We start from the raw sequence: 12,723 nt of genomic DNA on the forward strand, positions 1-12,723 counted from the left end.
ATGCACAGTAAGGCAAGCAGACTAACATGTTGAGCGATTTCTCCTGCACCAGTCTCCTTCCTCCCTTCCTCCCTTCCTTCCTCCCTCCCTCCCTTCCTTCCTCTCTCTCTCTCTTTCTTCCTTCCTTTCTTTCTTTCTTTTTCTTCCCTCCTTCCTTTCTTCCTTTCTTTCACCAGTTTGTTCTATAAACAACTTTGGAGTCTCCTGCAAGTTAACATTACTAGGAAAACAATCGGGGGGCTGAACGGTAGCACACCAGGTTAAACACACCTAGTGCAAAGCGCAAGGACCTATACAAGGATCCCGGTTTGAGTCCCCGGCTCCCCATCTGCAGGGAGGTCACTTCATAAGTGGTGAAACAGGTCTTCAGGTGTCTATCTTTCTCTCTCCCTCTCTATCTTTCCCTCCTCTCTCAATTTATCTCTGTCTTATCCAATAAAATGAAAAAAAATGGCCACCAGGAACAGTGGATTTGTAGTGCTGGCATGGAGCCCCAGTGATAACCCTGGAGGCAAAAAAGAAAGAAAGAAAAAAAAAAGATTTCTGTATTGGATTTAACTGAAAAGGTAGTCCACTTTCCTTGGGTACTCTATTTTCCTATGAGAAGAAAGATTCCAGAAGAGTTTCCAAGTCCACCCAGGACACAGTCACCTAACACAGTGTGCTCTCATGTGGACAGTGATACCCTTTCTGTGCACACAACTTTGTGGGGTGTGTTGGGAGATGGGAATTAAAGATTCTCCTGTCAAATAAGCTTCAGCGTCATTCCTTCCAACAAATTGAGTCCAGAAACGCCCTTGTCACACTCTGGCTCTTGTGTAGGATGGAGTGATAACATGGAGGCTGCTGGGATATTCACTAAGGGTTAGTAGAAATATCCCTTTTTTAAAGATAGAGACAGAGGAGAGAGAGAGAGAAAAAGAGAGAGAGAGAGAGACACCACAGTACTGATGCTTCCTTCAGTGCAGTGAGGGCTGGGCTCAAACCTGGGTCACACACACACACATAGCAAAGTGGTACAATATCCAAGTGACCTATTTTGTGGACTTTAGTACAATTATTATTTTTTTAAAAATTTTTTTATTTATAAAAAGGAAACATTGACAAAACCATAGGATAAAAGGGGTACAACTTCGCACAATTCCCACCACCAGAACTCTGCATCCCATCTCCTCCCCTGATAGCTTTCCTATTCTTTACCCTTCTGGAAGTATGGACCTAAGATCATTGTGGGATGCAGAAGGTGGAAGGTCTGGCTTCTGTAACTGCTTCCCCACTGAACATGGGCGTTGACAAATTTCAGGACCCATCTTCTTCAGGTGGTAGATAGAGTATGTTATCCAACCCTCCTTCGGAGAATGGAACATTCTCTACCGCTGTTGATCCAAGTTGAGGGCAAGGTCCTATGGGGGTCCCCAAAGGGGTCCATTATGTTGTTTCTGATGGAGATGACCAGTGATAATGGAGAGAGGGATCTATTCGAGGTCTAAGCTCATCGTGTTTGTGTGGGAATCCCAGGACTCCCCGACTAGAGCCCCAAGAATTTTCTTACTATTCTCCAAGGAAAAACCCCAGTCAGCATCAGGGCATGCTGTAGACAAGGAACTCTCAGTCTTGATTGTGTATTAGAGGCCCCTAGAGACTTTTAATAAATACTGATGCCCTGGTCCTACCCCAAATCAATGAAGTCAGAATCTAGAAGCAATTCTCTGATGGTGGATATAGAGAGAAAGGGAGGGAGGGAGGGAGAAAGGGAGAGAGGGGAGGGAGATAGAGATAGAGATAGAGATAGAGATAGAGAGAGAGAGAGAGAGAGAGAGAGAGAGAGAGCCTCCTAATGGTGCTTAAACTCATTTCTGCAGGCCCAGGTGTGAAGGACATACCCTGCTTGGTGACAGAATCTCACAACAAGCTCAATTGCAGCTCTTCAAAGAAAGCACAGGGCTTTGCAAAATGATGTTATTTTAAGCACAAACCTGAATCTGTTTTAATCTACAGCAGGAACATATTACAGAAAAATGTTAGTGCTATTTTTAGATCCTGCTGATGTGTGCCACTTTCTATTGGGTTATCAGAAAAATCATGACTCATTTAATAGCTCCAGCCAGTGAGGAATGGAACTGGGTGATGAAATGTCAGTAGAAAGGAGGAAAGCTACCACTATGTCCCCAGAACCTCACCTCCCCACAGCCCTACTCCACTGGGGGAATGAATCTATCTGCCAATGTCCATGTCCCACAGAGAAGCAATTTTAGAAGTCAGATCTCCTACCTTTTACACCTCCAAAAGAATTTTAGGGGTAAATGTTAGGGAGACAACTAAAGGGCTCTGCACTTCAATTCCATCAGGACCCTGAGAGAGAAGAGCGGTAAAAAGAAAAGAAAAGAAAAGGAAGGACACTCAGAAGTGGTAGGTGTCACTTAGAAAGGAAGAGAAGGCAGGAACATACCAAAATATGGGCAAATATATATATATCTATATATTATAGTCAACCCATATCTGTGACCTGGGAGAACTACTGCAGTCTCCAGTGGAGGGAATGGGGACACAGAGCTCTGGTGGTGGGAAAGGTGTGGGATTATACTTCTGTTAGCTTATAATTTTGTAAGTCAATATCAAATCACTTCTTCTGCTAGCGTTTGCCCTTCTTCCGTAGCCAGTCAAGAGCGTCAGGTTGAGCCTGATGTCAAGTTTCGAGACCTCCTTTGAATCTGGAGAGGTGGCAGTCGTTGACTATGTGGGTTATAGTCTGTCTGTAGCCGCAGGGGCAGTTCCGGTCGTCTCTGGCTCCCCAGCGATGGAACATAGCGGCGCACTGGCCATGGCCTGTTCAATAGCGATTTCGATTAAATCACTAATAAAAAAGAAAAGAAAAGGAGGAAAGCTACCGTGACCTCCTTTTGCTAGCCCCAGCTCTTACGGACAAGATGGAAAGCATGGTGTGGTGGGTTCTAGGAGACCAAGTAGTGGGTTCCTACCTTGGGAAAGTGTGTGAGGGAGATTATCTTGGTGATGGCAGAAGTCAAACTCACTGGTCTTGCTACTTCCCCAGTTGCTTTACATCTCCACAACTCATGCTAATGCTTCACTTTTCAATTTGTTTTATAGGCTATTATGCAGATAACTGGAAAGATCGTTTAAGGGAGAAAGACCCTCCTATGACTAAAGCATTCTTTGACACAGCGGAAAAGGAGCCTTACTGCAGTGAGTGGTGAATATGGCTGTTTGCTTGTAACCAAACCCTTTTATTTAATTTATGATCTTTTAAATGTCTGAGTTCAACAATTTGTCCACTGCACCACCTCCTAGGCCTGAGTATGCTTTTTAAAAAGGAAAAGAAAAACAGGTTGCAGATACATGGCTTCCCTTCCTTTCCTTTTTTTTTTTTTTTTTTTTTGCCTCCAGGGTTACCGCTGGGGGGTCAGTGCCAGCACTACAAATCCACTGCTTCTGAAGGCCATTTTTTCCACTTTATTGTATAGGGCAGAGAGAAATTGAGAGAGGAGGGAACATAAAGAGGGGCAGAGAAAGAGAGACACCTGCAGACCTACTTTGCCACTTGTGAAAGTGGCTGGTGGGGAGGTAGGGCAGCCGGGGACTCAAGCTGGGATCCTTGCCTGGGTCTTTGCACTTTGTACTATGTGCACTACTGCCTGGACGCAGTGGGTTCCCTTCCTGCTTTGAAGTCAGGTGTGGTAGCCCCAAGACTTGGCATCTCCCAAGGCTGACTTTGTTTCTTTGTGGAACCATCGTCTCTCTGAGACTGTTTTCCACATTCTGCAAGTCTAACCAAGAGAAAACAGACGTGATTATTTGAAGGCCAGACAGTGGTGCACCCAGTAGAGTGCACATATTACTATGTGTAAAGACTCGGGTTCAAGTCCACAGTCCCACCTTTAGGGGAAGCTTCACTAGTGTCTGCCTGTGTCTCTCATATTCTCTCTCCTCTATTTCTTTCTTTCTTTCTTTTCTTTTTCTTTTCTTTTTTTTTTTGCCTCCAAGGTTATTGCTGGGACTCGGTGCCTGCACCATAAATTCACTGCTCCTGGAAGCCATTTTTTTCCCTTTTGTTACCCTGGTTGTTTTTATCGTTGTTGTGGTTATTATTATCATTGCTATTGATGTCATTATTGTTGGATAGGACAGTGAGAAATGGAGAGAGAAGGGGAAGACAGAGAGGGGGAGAGAAAGATAGACACCTGGAGACCTGCTTCACCGTCTGTGAAGCGACTCCCCTGCAGGTGGGAAGCTGGGGGCTCAAACCAGGAACCTTATGCTGGTCCTTGCGCTTTGTGCCACATGCGCTTAACCCGCTGAACTACCGCCCGACCCCCTCTCTCTCCTCTATTTCTCAGTGTCTCTGTCCTATAAAACAAAAGCAAGAACAAATGTGACTATTATGATGGGAGCTCATCTTTCCAAACCATCCTTGACCGTGGGGAATTAAAAGTAGGAATGGGGGGGCGGGTGTTGGCACACCCAGTTAAGTGCACATATCACCATGAGCAAAGACCGGGGTTTGAGTCCCTGCTCCCCACCTGCAGGGAGTCACTTCACAGGCGGTGCAGCAGATCTGCAGGTGTCTGCCTTTCTCTCCCCCTCTCTGTCTCCTTGTTCTTTCTTTCTCAATTTCTCTCTGTCCTATCTAAGAAATAAAATAAAATAAGAGGCCAGGCGGTAGTACAGAGGGTTATGCACACATGGTGCAAAGCTCAAGGAGTGTCATAAGGGTCCCAGTTTGAGCCCCCGGCTCCCCACCTGCAGGGGGGTTGCTTCACAGGCGGTGAAGCAGGTCTGCAGGTGTCTGTCTTTCTCTCCCTATCTCTGTCTTCTCCTCCTCTCTCCCATTTCTCTCTGTCCTATCCAACAACAGCTATAACAGCAATAACAATAACAACAAACAGGGCAACAAAAAAATGGGAAAAATGGCTTCCGGGAGCAGTGGATTCCTAGTGAAAGCACCAAGACACAGTGACAACCCTGGGGGTTGGGGAGGGATTAAAAAGAAAATAAAAGTAAGAAGAGATTTTGGGGCAGTGCCTGTTGGTTGTTTCTTCTGGGATTACAAAGACAAACCATTATTGTCCTTACCATTTAGTTGTATCTCTCTTTTTAACCCCACAAGACATTCCTTGGGCAATACTTATATAGTTGTATCCACAGATTATCGTCTCCCCCTAACATTTTGTAAATGCAGTTATGTGTGCTGATTAATAGTGGGAGAATCCCAGAGCATGGTAAGGAATTCAAGTGGGAGACTGATTTAGTCTTAGTGTCACTGAAGACCTTCTGGAGAAAATTCAGCTGACTCCTGAAAGATGAACTGGCAACAGAGACAAATTAAGTGTCTGAGTGTAGAGTGGTTTAGGAATCAGAGAGAGCTTGTCAGAGTGAGGGCTGTGAGACAACTAGGGAGAGCTAAGGGAGTCTGGATTGCTTGGTGGACACAGTCCAGATGAAGGGAAACCTGCTCTGACCATCTTGGAAGATCTCTACATGGTCACTTAGTTTATTCCAACATGGTCAGGAATTGAGCGACTGAAATGAACCAGTTGTATTTAGCAGTAGGTGACCAGCCCTCAGTCAGTGAGGTGGAAACATGGATCCAATGGTGACTGCGCATCTTGGATACTACTGTCACTCAGCCATCTTTACCAAATAGAGTAGAAAGGAATAATAGACAAGTCTGCTCTGGGACCTGCTTCACCGCCTGTGAAGTGACCCCCCTGCAGGCAGAAAGCCGGGGCTCGAACCAGCATCCTTACGCTGGTCCCTGCGCTTTGCGCCACGTGCGCTTAACCCGCTGCGCTACCGCCCGACTCCCAGGGGGAAAGTTTTGAGAGTGTGCCAGTGGTGAAGCAGTGATGCAGATGTCTCCCCCTCCCCATCGTTTTTTTTTTTTTGTCTCCAGGGTTATCACTGGGGGCTCGGTGTCGGCGCTATGAATCCACTTCTCCTGGTGGCCATTTTTTCCCGTTTTATTGGATAGGACAGAGAGAAATTGAGAGGGGAGGGGATATTGAGAATGGGAGAGAAAGACAAACACCTGCAGACCTGCTTCAGCTCTTGTGAAGCAACACCCCTGCAGGTGAGGAGCAAAAAGAAAAAGAGAAAAATAAGAGAAAAAAGAAAAGTCTGCTCTGGATCTTCACAGAAAAGTTAAAGAGGCAGTCCGGGAAGTGGCGCAGTGGATAAAGCATCGGACTCTCAAGCATGAGGTCCTGAGTCCAGTCCCCGGCAACACATATACCAGAGTGGTATCTGGTTCTTTCTCCTATCTTTCTCATGAATAAATAAATAAAATATTTTTTTTAAGATTTATTTAAAAAAGTTAAAGAGGAGGAGAAAAATAAATTTCATTATTTGAGAGGTTGTGGTTCTTAAAATTGATCCTTCAAGGGAGCAGTGAGAGTATCTCTCGCGGCATTCTCTGTCTGTTTTGTAGTGTATCATTACTTTGTGGATATTATAAGCTGGAACAAGAACATAAGAAGAGGGTCTATTACAATCAAATTGAGAGACAAAGATGGAAACACAACAGAATCCAAAATTAATCAGTAAGTCTACCATTTCCCTTTGTGCTCAGAGAAATTGTATCCCAAATATGCCTACTTTATTATTTGTACTTTTTTATTCTTTAATTTCTTTTTTCTTTACAAAGTATATTATTCTACAAGGTATTATGCTTCTTGTAGCTCTTGATTTCCCAGGGTCTTAAGCAAACACAACTAATGTAAAGGCTTCGTTTTCATCAGTACGTCCTTTCTCTCCCCTCCCCCTCCTTTATTCTCTCTCTTTTAAAATCCTTTTATTTATTTATTATTGGGTAGAGACAGAGAGAAATTGAGTGGGGAGGGGGAAATAGAGAGAAAGAAAGAGACACAGAGAGAAACCTGACGCCCTGCTTCACCACTCATGAATTTTCCCCCTGCAGGTGGGGACCAGGGGCTTGATCCTGGATCCTTGTGCACTGTAATGTGTACACTTAAGCCAGTATGCCACCTTGCTGTTCTTCTTCTCTTCTTCCACCTCCTCCTCTTCCCTTTGAACATGTAATTACAAGAGTCATTTTTGCTGGCTTTCATATGAAATCTTATAATCTTGTAACAAACTATTCATAACAAATAAAATGATTAACATAAATTAATTAACTTAAAAATAAAATGCCTACTTGGATCATAATAACAGCATTTCTTTATTGAACTAAGCACATCACACACGTTGGTGAATGAAATCCTCGTGGGAAACTGTGAAGTAGTACTCCCATCTCTGTTGTATGTATGAGGCTCAGAGAAAGAGGCTAAGTGATTCGGCCATCATCACACAGCCAGGTCTTTATTGTTGAGCTACCTTCCAGGCCTCCCTCCAAATATTTATATTTTTATTAGTACATTAGACTCATCTTACTAAGCGGAATTGTTCCCTATGTCCCACTGTATTGGAAGTATCATTGCTGGGGATAGTTTAAGGGTTTCCACTGACCTGTTTCAGAACGCTCCCTTCAGCACCAGTATCCCCAGAACCACAATGCGGGAGCTTCTCTAGGCTGATACCACTAAGGGGCATTTCGAAGGACCAGATTTGGGTAGCTTTCAACCTGTGCTTCAGTGAGGATGCTGCAGAGATCTCATCTGGAGACTCTAGGATATTTCCCTAGCAGGGGAACTAACTCTAGAATGGAAAGTGCGCTCCTAGCAAAATTTAGGTATTCATGCCAATAATTGGCTACGTATTTGTCTTACGTATGTCTTAGAAGCTTTAGTTTTACGTACTGAATTTTTCTGAACCAGGAATTCCAAAATTCAAAGGTTTGGATCTTTGTTAAGAGATCTGAACATCTTTTTTATTTTTATTTTTATATTTAATTTAATTTATTTATTTATTTCACCTCCAGGGTTATCGCTGGGGCTCAGTGTTGGCACTATGAATCCACTGCATCTTTCCCCATTGTTGTTATTGTTGTTGTTGCTGCTGCTGCTATTGTTGTTGGGTAGGATAGAGAGAAAATCAGACACCTGCAGACCTGCTTCACCACTTGTGAAGCGACCCCCCACTGTAGGTGGAGAGCCGGGGCCGCTAACTGGGATCTCAGAATTTCACACTCTATGTGCTTAACCTGGTGCACTGCTGCCCAACCCCACATCTTTATTTTAGTCACGCTTATTATTGTTTTTGTCATGTTTGTGCAAAAGTCATGAAGAAAATGGAAATATTTATTCATTTATGTTGTGAGATTGTGACTGCATCTTTTCTGTTGTTGTTGTTGCTTAGTGAGCTTTAACCTTTCGGTATTTCAAGGATCCTTACTCGGGTCCTTGCGCTTCACACCACGTGTGCTTAACCTGTTGTGCTACCGCCTGAACTCCCGAGACATTTTTTAGTGAAGATGGGGTTGAGAAACCCAAATCTTGACACCTTTCAGAGAAGTGTACTTGGGATAGTTCTGTTCTGCACAGGATTTAGGGAAGATTCAATGAGCCTGGGGTGACAAACTCGGGTCCTTGAACATTATAACATGTGCGTTCAACCAGGTGTGCCACCACGCAGCCCCTAGAAATTGTTTATATTTCCATCCCTATCTCTCACAATGAACCTTAAAATAATACCTTACATTCCAATATTTTATTCCAAGTGTATGGAAATGTTTCCAACAATTGGAATCTCGACTTAAGCCTAAGTATTCGCTGGGGAGATTCAGCTGAATCAGTGTCCCTCTGAAGAACTGGAAAAGTAGGCTATGAGGAAAAGAGGGCATCCCACAGTCCCCACCTGCAGGGGGGAAGCTTTGTGTGGTGAAGCAGGGCTGCAGGTGTCTCTGTCTTTCTTCCTCTCTATCCCCCCTTCCCTCTTCATTTCCGCTATCTCTTCCCAATAAATAAATAAATAAATATCATAAAAAAATAAGAGAGAGAGAGAGAACCAGAGTATCATTCTAGCATATGTGGTGCCAGGGATTGAACTCAAGGACCTCACACTTCAAGTGCTGTGCTCTCTCACTGAGCTACCATTCCAGCTGACAACCCTAACTTAGAACTCAGCCAGCACTGGGTTTGAATCCCCCCAGAGTTACAGATAAACCCTGTAACCTGAATGAGCTGAAGCTCTCCAAGCACCCACTTCCTAGTGTATAACATGAAGATAGTAATACTCACCTTGCAGAATTTGTCTGGGCACTGGGGATGTGTCACAATGAGGAAGCTGTCTGGCATGTCTGTCTGCATGTCTGTCTGCCTACTGGCAAACTTTAGCACAGACCCTTCTAACATCTTGGCGTTTGATCAGCCCTGAGGTCAGCGTCTTCACTGAGATAGTTCTTTAGAATCCAGCAGACTTTGCTCACACAAGTTGGCTAGTACAAACTGTGGGGCCAATAACTTCCTGCTTCTCAGTCGCTTGTTGGCTGTGAAACTGTTTTCTTCCATTAGTAATCTGTATCGTTATTTTCCCCCCCCCCAATCAGTGAACCTGCAACCTTTCAGAAGTATCATCAAGTCAGTCTGCTTGCAAGATTTAACCAAGATCTTGAGAGAGTGGCAAACATCTCCTTGGTGTTCTCCACAGGGTCTGTAATCGGCCCCAAATACAAGCTCAGGGTTCTGCGAATGAAGTTACGGTCACTTGCCCACCCAGACAGGTGAGCTGTAGTAGTCTTGTCAACCCCTTGCTCTCCAAGGGTGTTGGATCCTCTCCAATCTACTTGGCCTTATGATTTAAAAGGACTTTCTTAATTATGATGAAACAGTAGAGCTTTTTTAAAAAATAAACTCGACTAAAAACCATTAGCCTAATACTTGTTATATTTTAAATCTCAGGACTCTGATTTTGTTGTTAGGGCTTCACAACTCCAGGCTTACTTTGTCAGACAGAGACGAGGGGATGGGATGTGGAACTCTGGTGGTGGGATTATATGGAATTGCACCCTTCTTGTCCTATGGTCTTGCCAATTGTTATTAAATCAATATAAAGAAAGAAAGAAAGAAAGAAGAAAGAAAGAAAGAAAGAAAGAAAGAAAGAAAGAAAGAAAGAAAGAAAGAAAGAGAGAGGGGAGTCTGGCGGTAGCACAGCGGGTTAAGCACAGGTGGCATAAAGTGCGATGACTGGCATAAGGATCCCGGTTCAAGCCCCCAGCTCCCCACCTGTAGGAGAGTTGCTTCACAGGTGGTGAAGCAGGTCTGCAGGTGTCTATCTTTCTCTCCCCCCTCTGTCTTCCCCATCTCTCTCCATTTCTCTCTGTCCTATCCAACAACAAAGACATCAATAACAACAGTAACTACAACAACGATAAAAAAAAATAAGGGCAACAAAAGGGGAAATAAATAAATATAAAAAAGAAAGAGAGAGAGAGTGAGAAAGGGGTGGTCTGGGAGGCAGTATAGTGAGTAAACTGTTAGACTCTTAAGCATGAAGTTTCTAGTTCAGTCCCCAGTAACAAATGTGCCAGAGTGATGTCTGTTTTTTTTCTCTCTCTCCTCCTATCCATCTCACTAATAAATAAATAAAAATATTTGAGAGAGGGAAAGAGAGAGAGAGAGAAAGAGACCACAGCACTGAAACTTCCTTTTGGGGGCTGGGTCATGTGTATGGCAAAGCAGGCCCCTGCCTACATGGGCTATCTTGCCAGACAAAGACTTATGATGTTTAATACCATTTTTTTAATTATCAAAAGGATGCATGTTATTTTATAAAATCTGAAAGTGCAGAAAGTGCTGGGAAGCAGAAACAGATCACCCAGAATTTCACTTTTTGAAGCACTGTCAATAATTTTGGTTATTCCTTTTTAATCTTCCTGTTATTATTGTTTTTCTTTTTGCTGACCCAGGGCCTTATGCACCCCTATGGTTTTACTACTCTGGATCACTTTTTTTTTTTCATTTAGAGAGAGAAAGACAGGAAGGGAGAGACACCACAACACCAGAGCTTTCTTCAGTGCCTCCCGTGTGGTATTGGGGATCAAATCTGGGCTCCCTATTATTTCCTCAAAATCTACTTGAAGTTATATGGTGAATAAAATCTCACAACCCCCTTTTTAAATGGTTTTTTTTTTTTTTTTTTTTTTTTTTTTTTTTTACCAGAGCACTGATCAGCTCTGGTTTGTGGTGGTACGGGGGACTGAACCTGGGACTTTGGAGCCTCAGGGATGAGAGTCTCTTTGCATAACCATTATGCTACCTACCTCTGCCCTAATTTTTTTAAATCAATTATTGGATAGAGACAGAAGTTGAGAGGGAAGGGAGGAGATAGAGAGGGAGAGTGACAGAGAGACACCTACAGCCCTGCTTCACCACTCACGCAGGTGGGGACCAGGGGCTTGAACCCAGGTCCTTGGGCACTGTAACATATGCAGTTAACCAGGTGCGCCATCCCTTCCTCCCCCCACCCTTCTTGTTGTAGATGTTGTTTTGCTTTTTCATTGAAGAATTTTCTTGTAACATTAGGAATAACCAAATAATTTTTCTACCCTAAGGGCATACTTTAGTTCACTAGCTTGTGGTATTTTTTTAAACATAATTCCATTGACCAGGCTATTTTGTCTTGCTTTTACAGGCCCCAGTTGTGTCGATATGATCTTGTACTGATGGAAAACGTTGAAACATTCTTCCGACCTGTTCTTTGCTCAAGGTTGAACATGTGACTGTTGTCAGGACATGGGGCACCCGTAGCCTACAGAAAGCTCCAACTCCAGGCTTCTACAAGGCTTCACCTCACTCTCTCCTCACGGCACAGAAAAGTATGGAATAACCAGGGTTTCTTCCGGAAGTGTCGTATGGATGTCACATTACATAGTGGCAAACACCTTTGTTTTAGAAAGCCATCCTGGGAAGGGAAGCCCTAAGCTGGGCAAGTCAGAAGTCGACAGGTTTCTCACAGTTCAGTGCTGATCGCTCTGGGTCCTGGGGCCTTGCTTGTTTAGGCCTGTCAGTTCTGCCGCCTGTCACTGGAACGGTTTTGTCCATCACTGCAGTAAGTCAAACTTCTTAAAGGGAAAGACTGGCTGGGACCTTCAGCATGGACTCTGCATTCCCTGTGCCAAGTCTTCCAGGTCCCTGGATGAAGAAGGGTACCAAGACTCACCTACCTACAAGTCTGTGAAAGGGTCTTTGACATCCCATGGGTGTTGCATTAACCACTTGTGGGTTCAGCAATGTGAATGTGTTTTTATTTATTTTGATACTGCTTATGTGCTGTGCAATCAGAGAACTTCTCCTGGCCAATCACAGCCTCTGTCCCTGGGCCTGTCTGTTGTAGGAAGGCAAGAAAGCCACACTCCTGGCTTCCTGGCTTCTCTAAAAAGGGGTTGGTGCAGGAGGAGGTTGGGACCGATCAGCTGCTTGGGCAGCAGCTGGGCCAGGACAGCGAGTGGATGAGGGAAAGAGGGCAGATAAATCAGAAGGGGGCAGCCTTGCTCAGTGACAGTGGATGGACAAGAAGCAGGAGAGAAAAAACACGAGGGTTTGTTTTCCACTTAAAAATGTCTTAAGGGTCACCATATAGGCCATCTTCATTTTAAACTATCATTAAGACTTTTTTTCCCCCCTCATTATTAATGGTGTCCATGATTATTGAAGAGAACTTATGATGCAAAGATGCAAAATGAAAACTTCCCCTAATTCTGTTTGCTTGAGGTAATTATGACTTCATCATTTGCAATGATGTGAAGTAATTTGTTTTACTAACCTGTGAATCCAAAGCATAAATCAGTTTACTCTCGGAGCATTAGAAGTT

The 12,723-nt window shown here is 43.9% G+C and overlaps 1 protein-coding gene across 2 annotated transcripts in view; it reads left to right on the top strand.

The window, feature by feature from the left end:
- LIPH (lipase H) overlaps positions 1-12,139 on the top strand; it is a 57,646-nt gene extending 45,507 nt beyond the window's left edge. Inside the window, exons 7-10 of one of the 2 annotated variants that reach the window (XM_060198562.1) lie at positions 3,109-3,204; positions 6,446-6,557; positions 9,461-9,634; positions 11,545-12,139. In XM_060198562.1, the coding sequence (XP_060054545.1) occupies positions 3,109-3,204; positions 6,446-6,557; positions 9,461-9,634; positions 11,545-11,632 (470 nt within the window). In that variant the 3' untranslated portion in view covers positions 11,633-12,139. The remainder of the gene's footprint in view (positions 1-3,108; positions 3,205-6,445; positions 6,558-9,460; positions 9,635-11,544) is intronic. The other variant, XM_060198563.1, reaches the window with a different exon arrangement.
- The last annotated feature ends 584 nt before the right edge of the window (positions 12,140-12,723 follow it).

Source organism: Erinaceus europaeus, chromosome 9 (assembly GCF_950295315.1).
Source record: "Erinaceus europaeus chromosome 9, mEriEur2.1, whole genome shotgun sequence".
Taxonomy (NCBI): Eukaryota; Metazoa; Chordata; class Mammalia; order Eulipotyphla; family Erinaceidae; genus Erinaceus; species Erinaceus europaeus.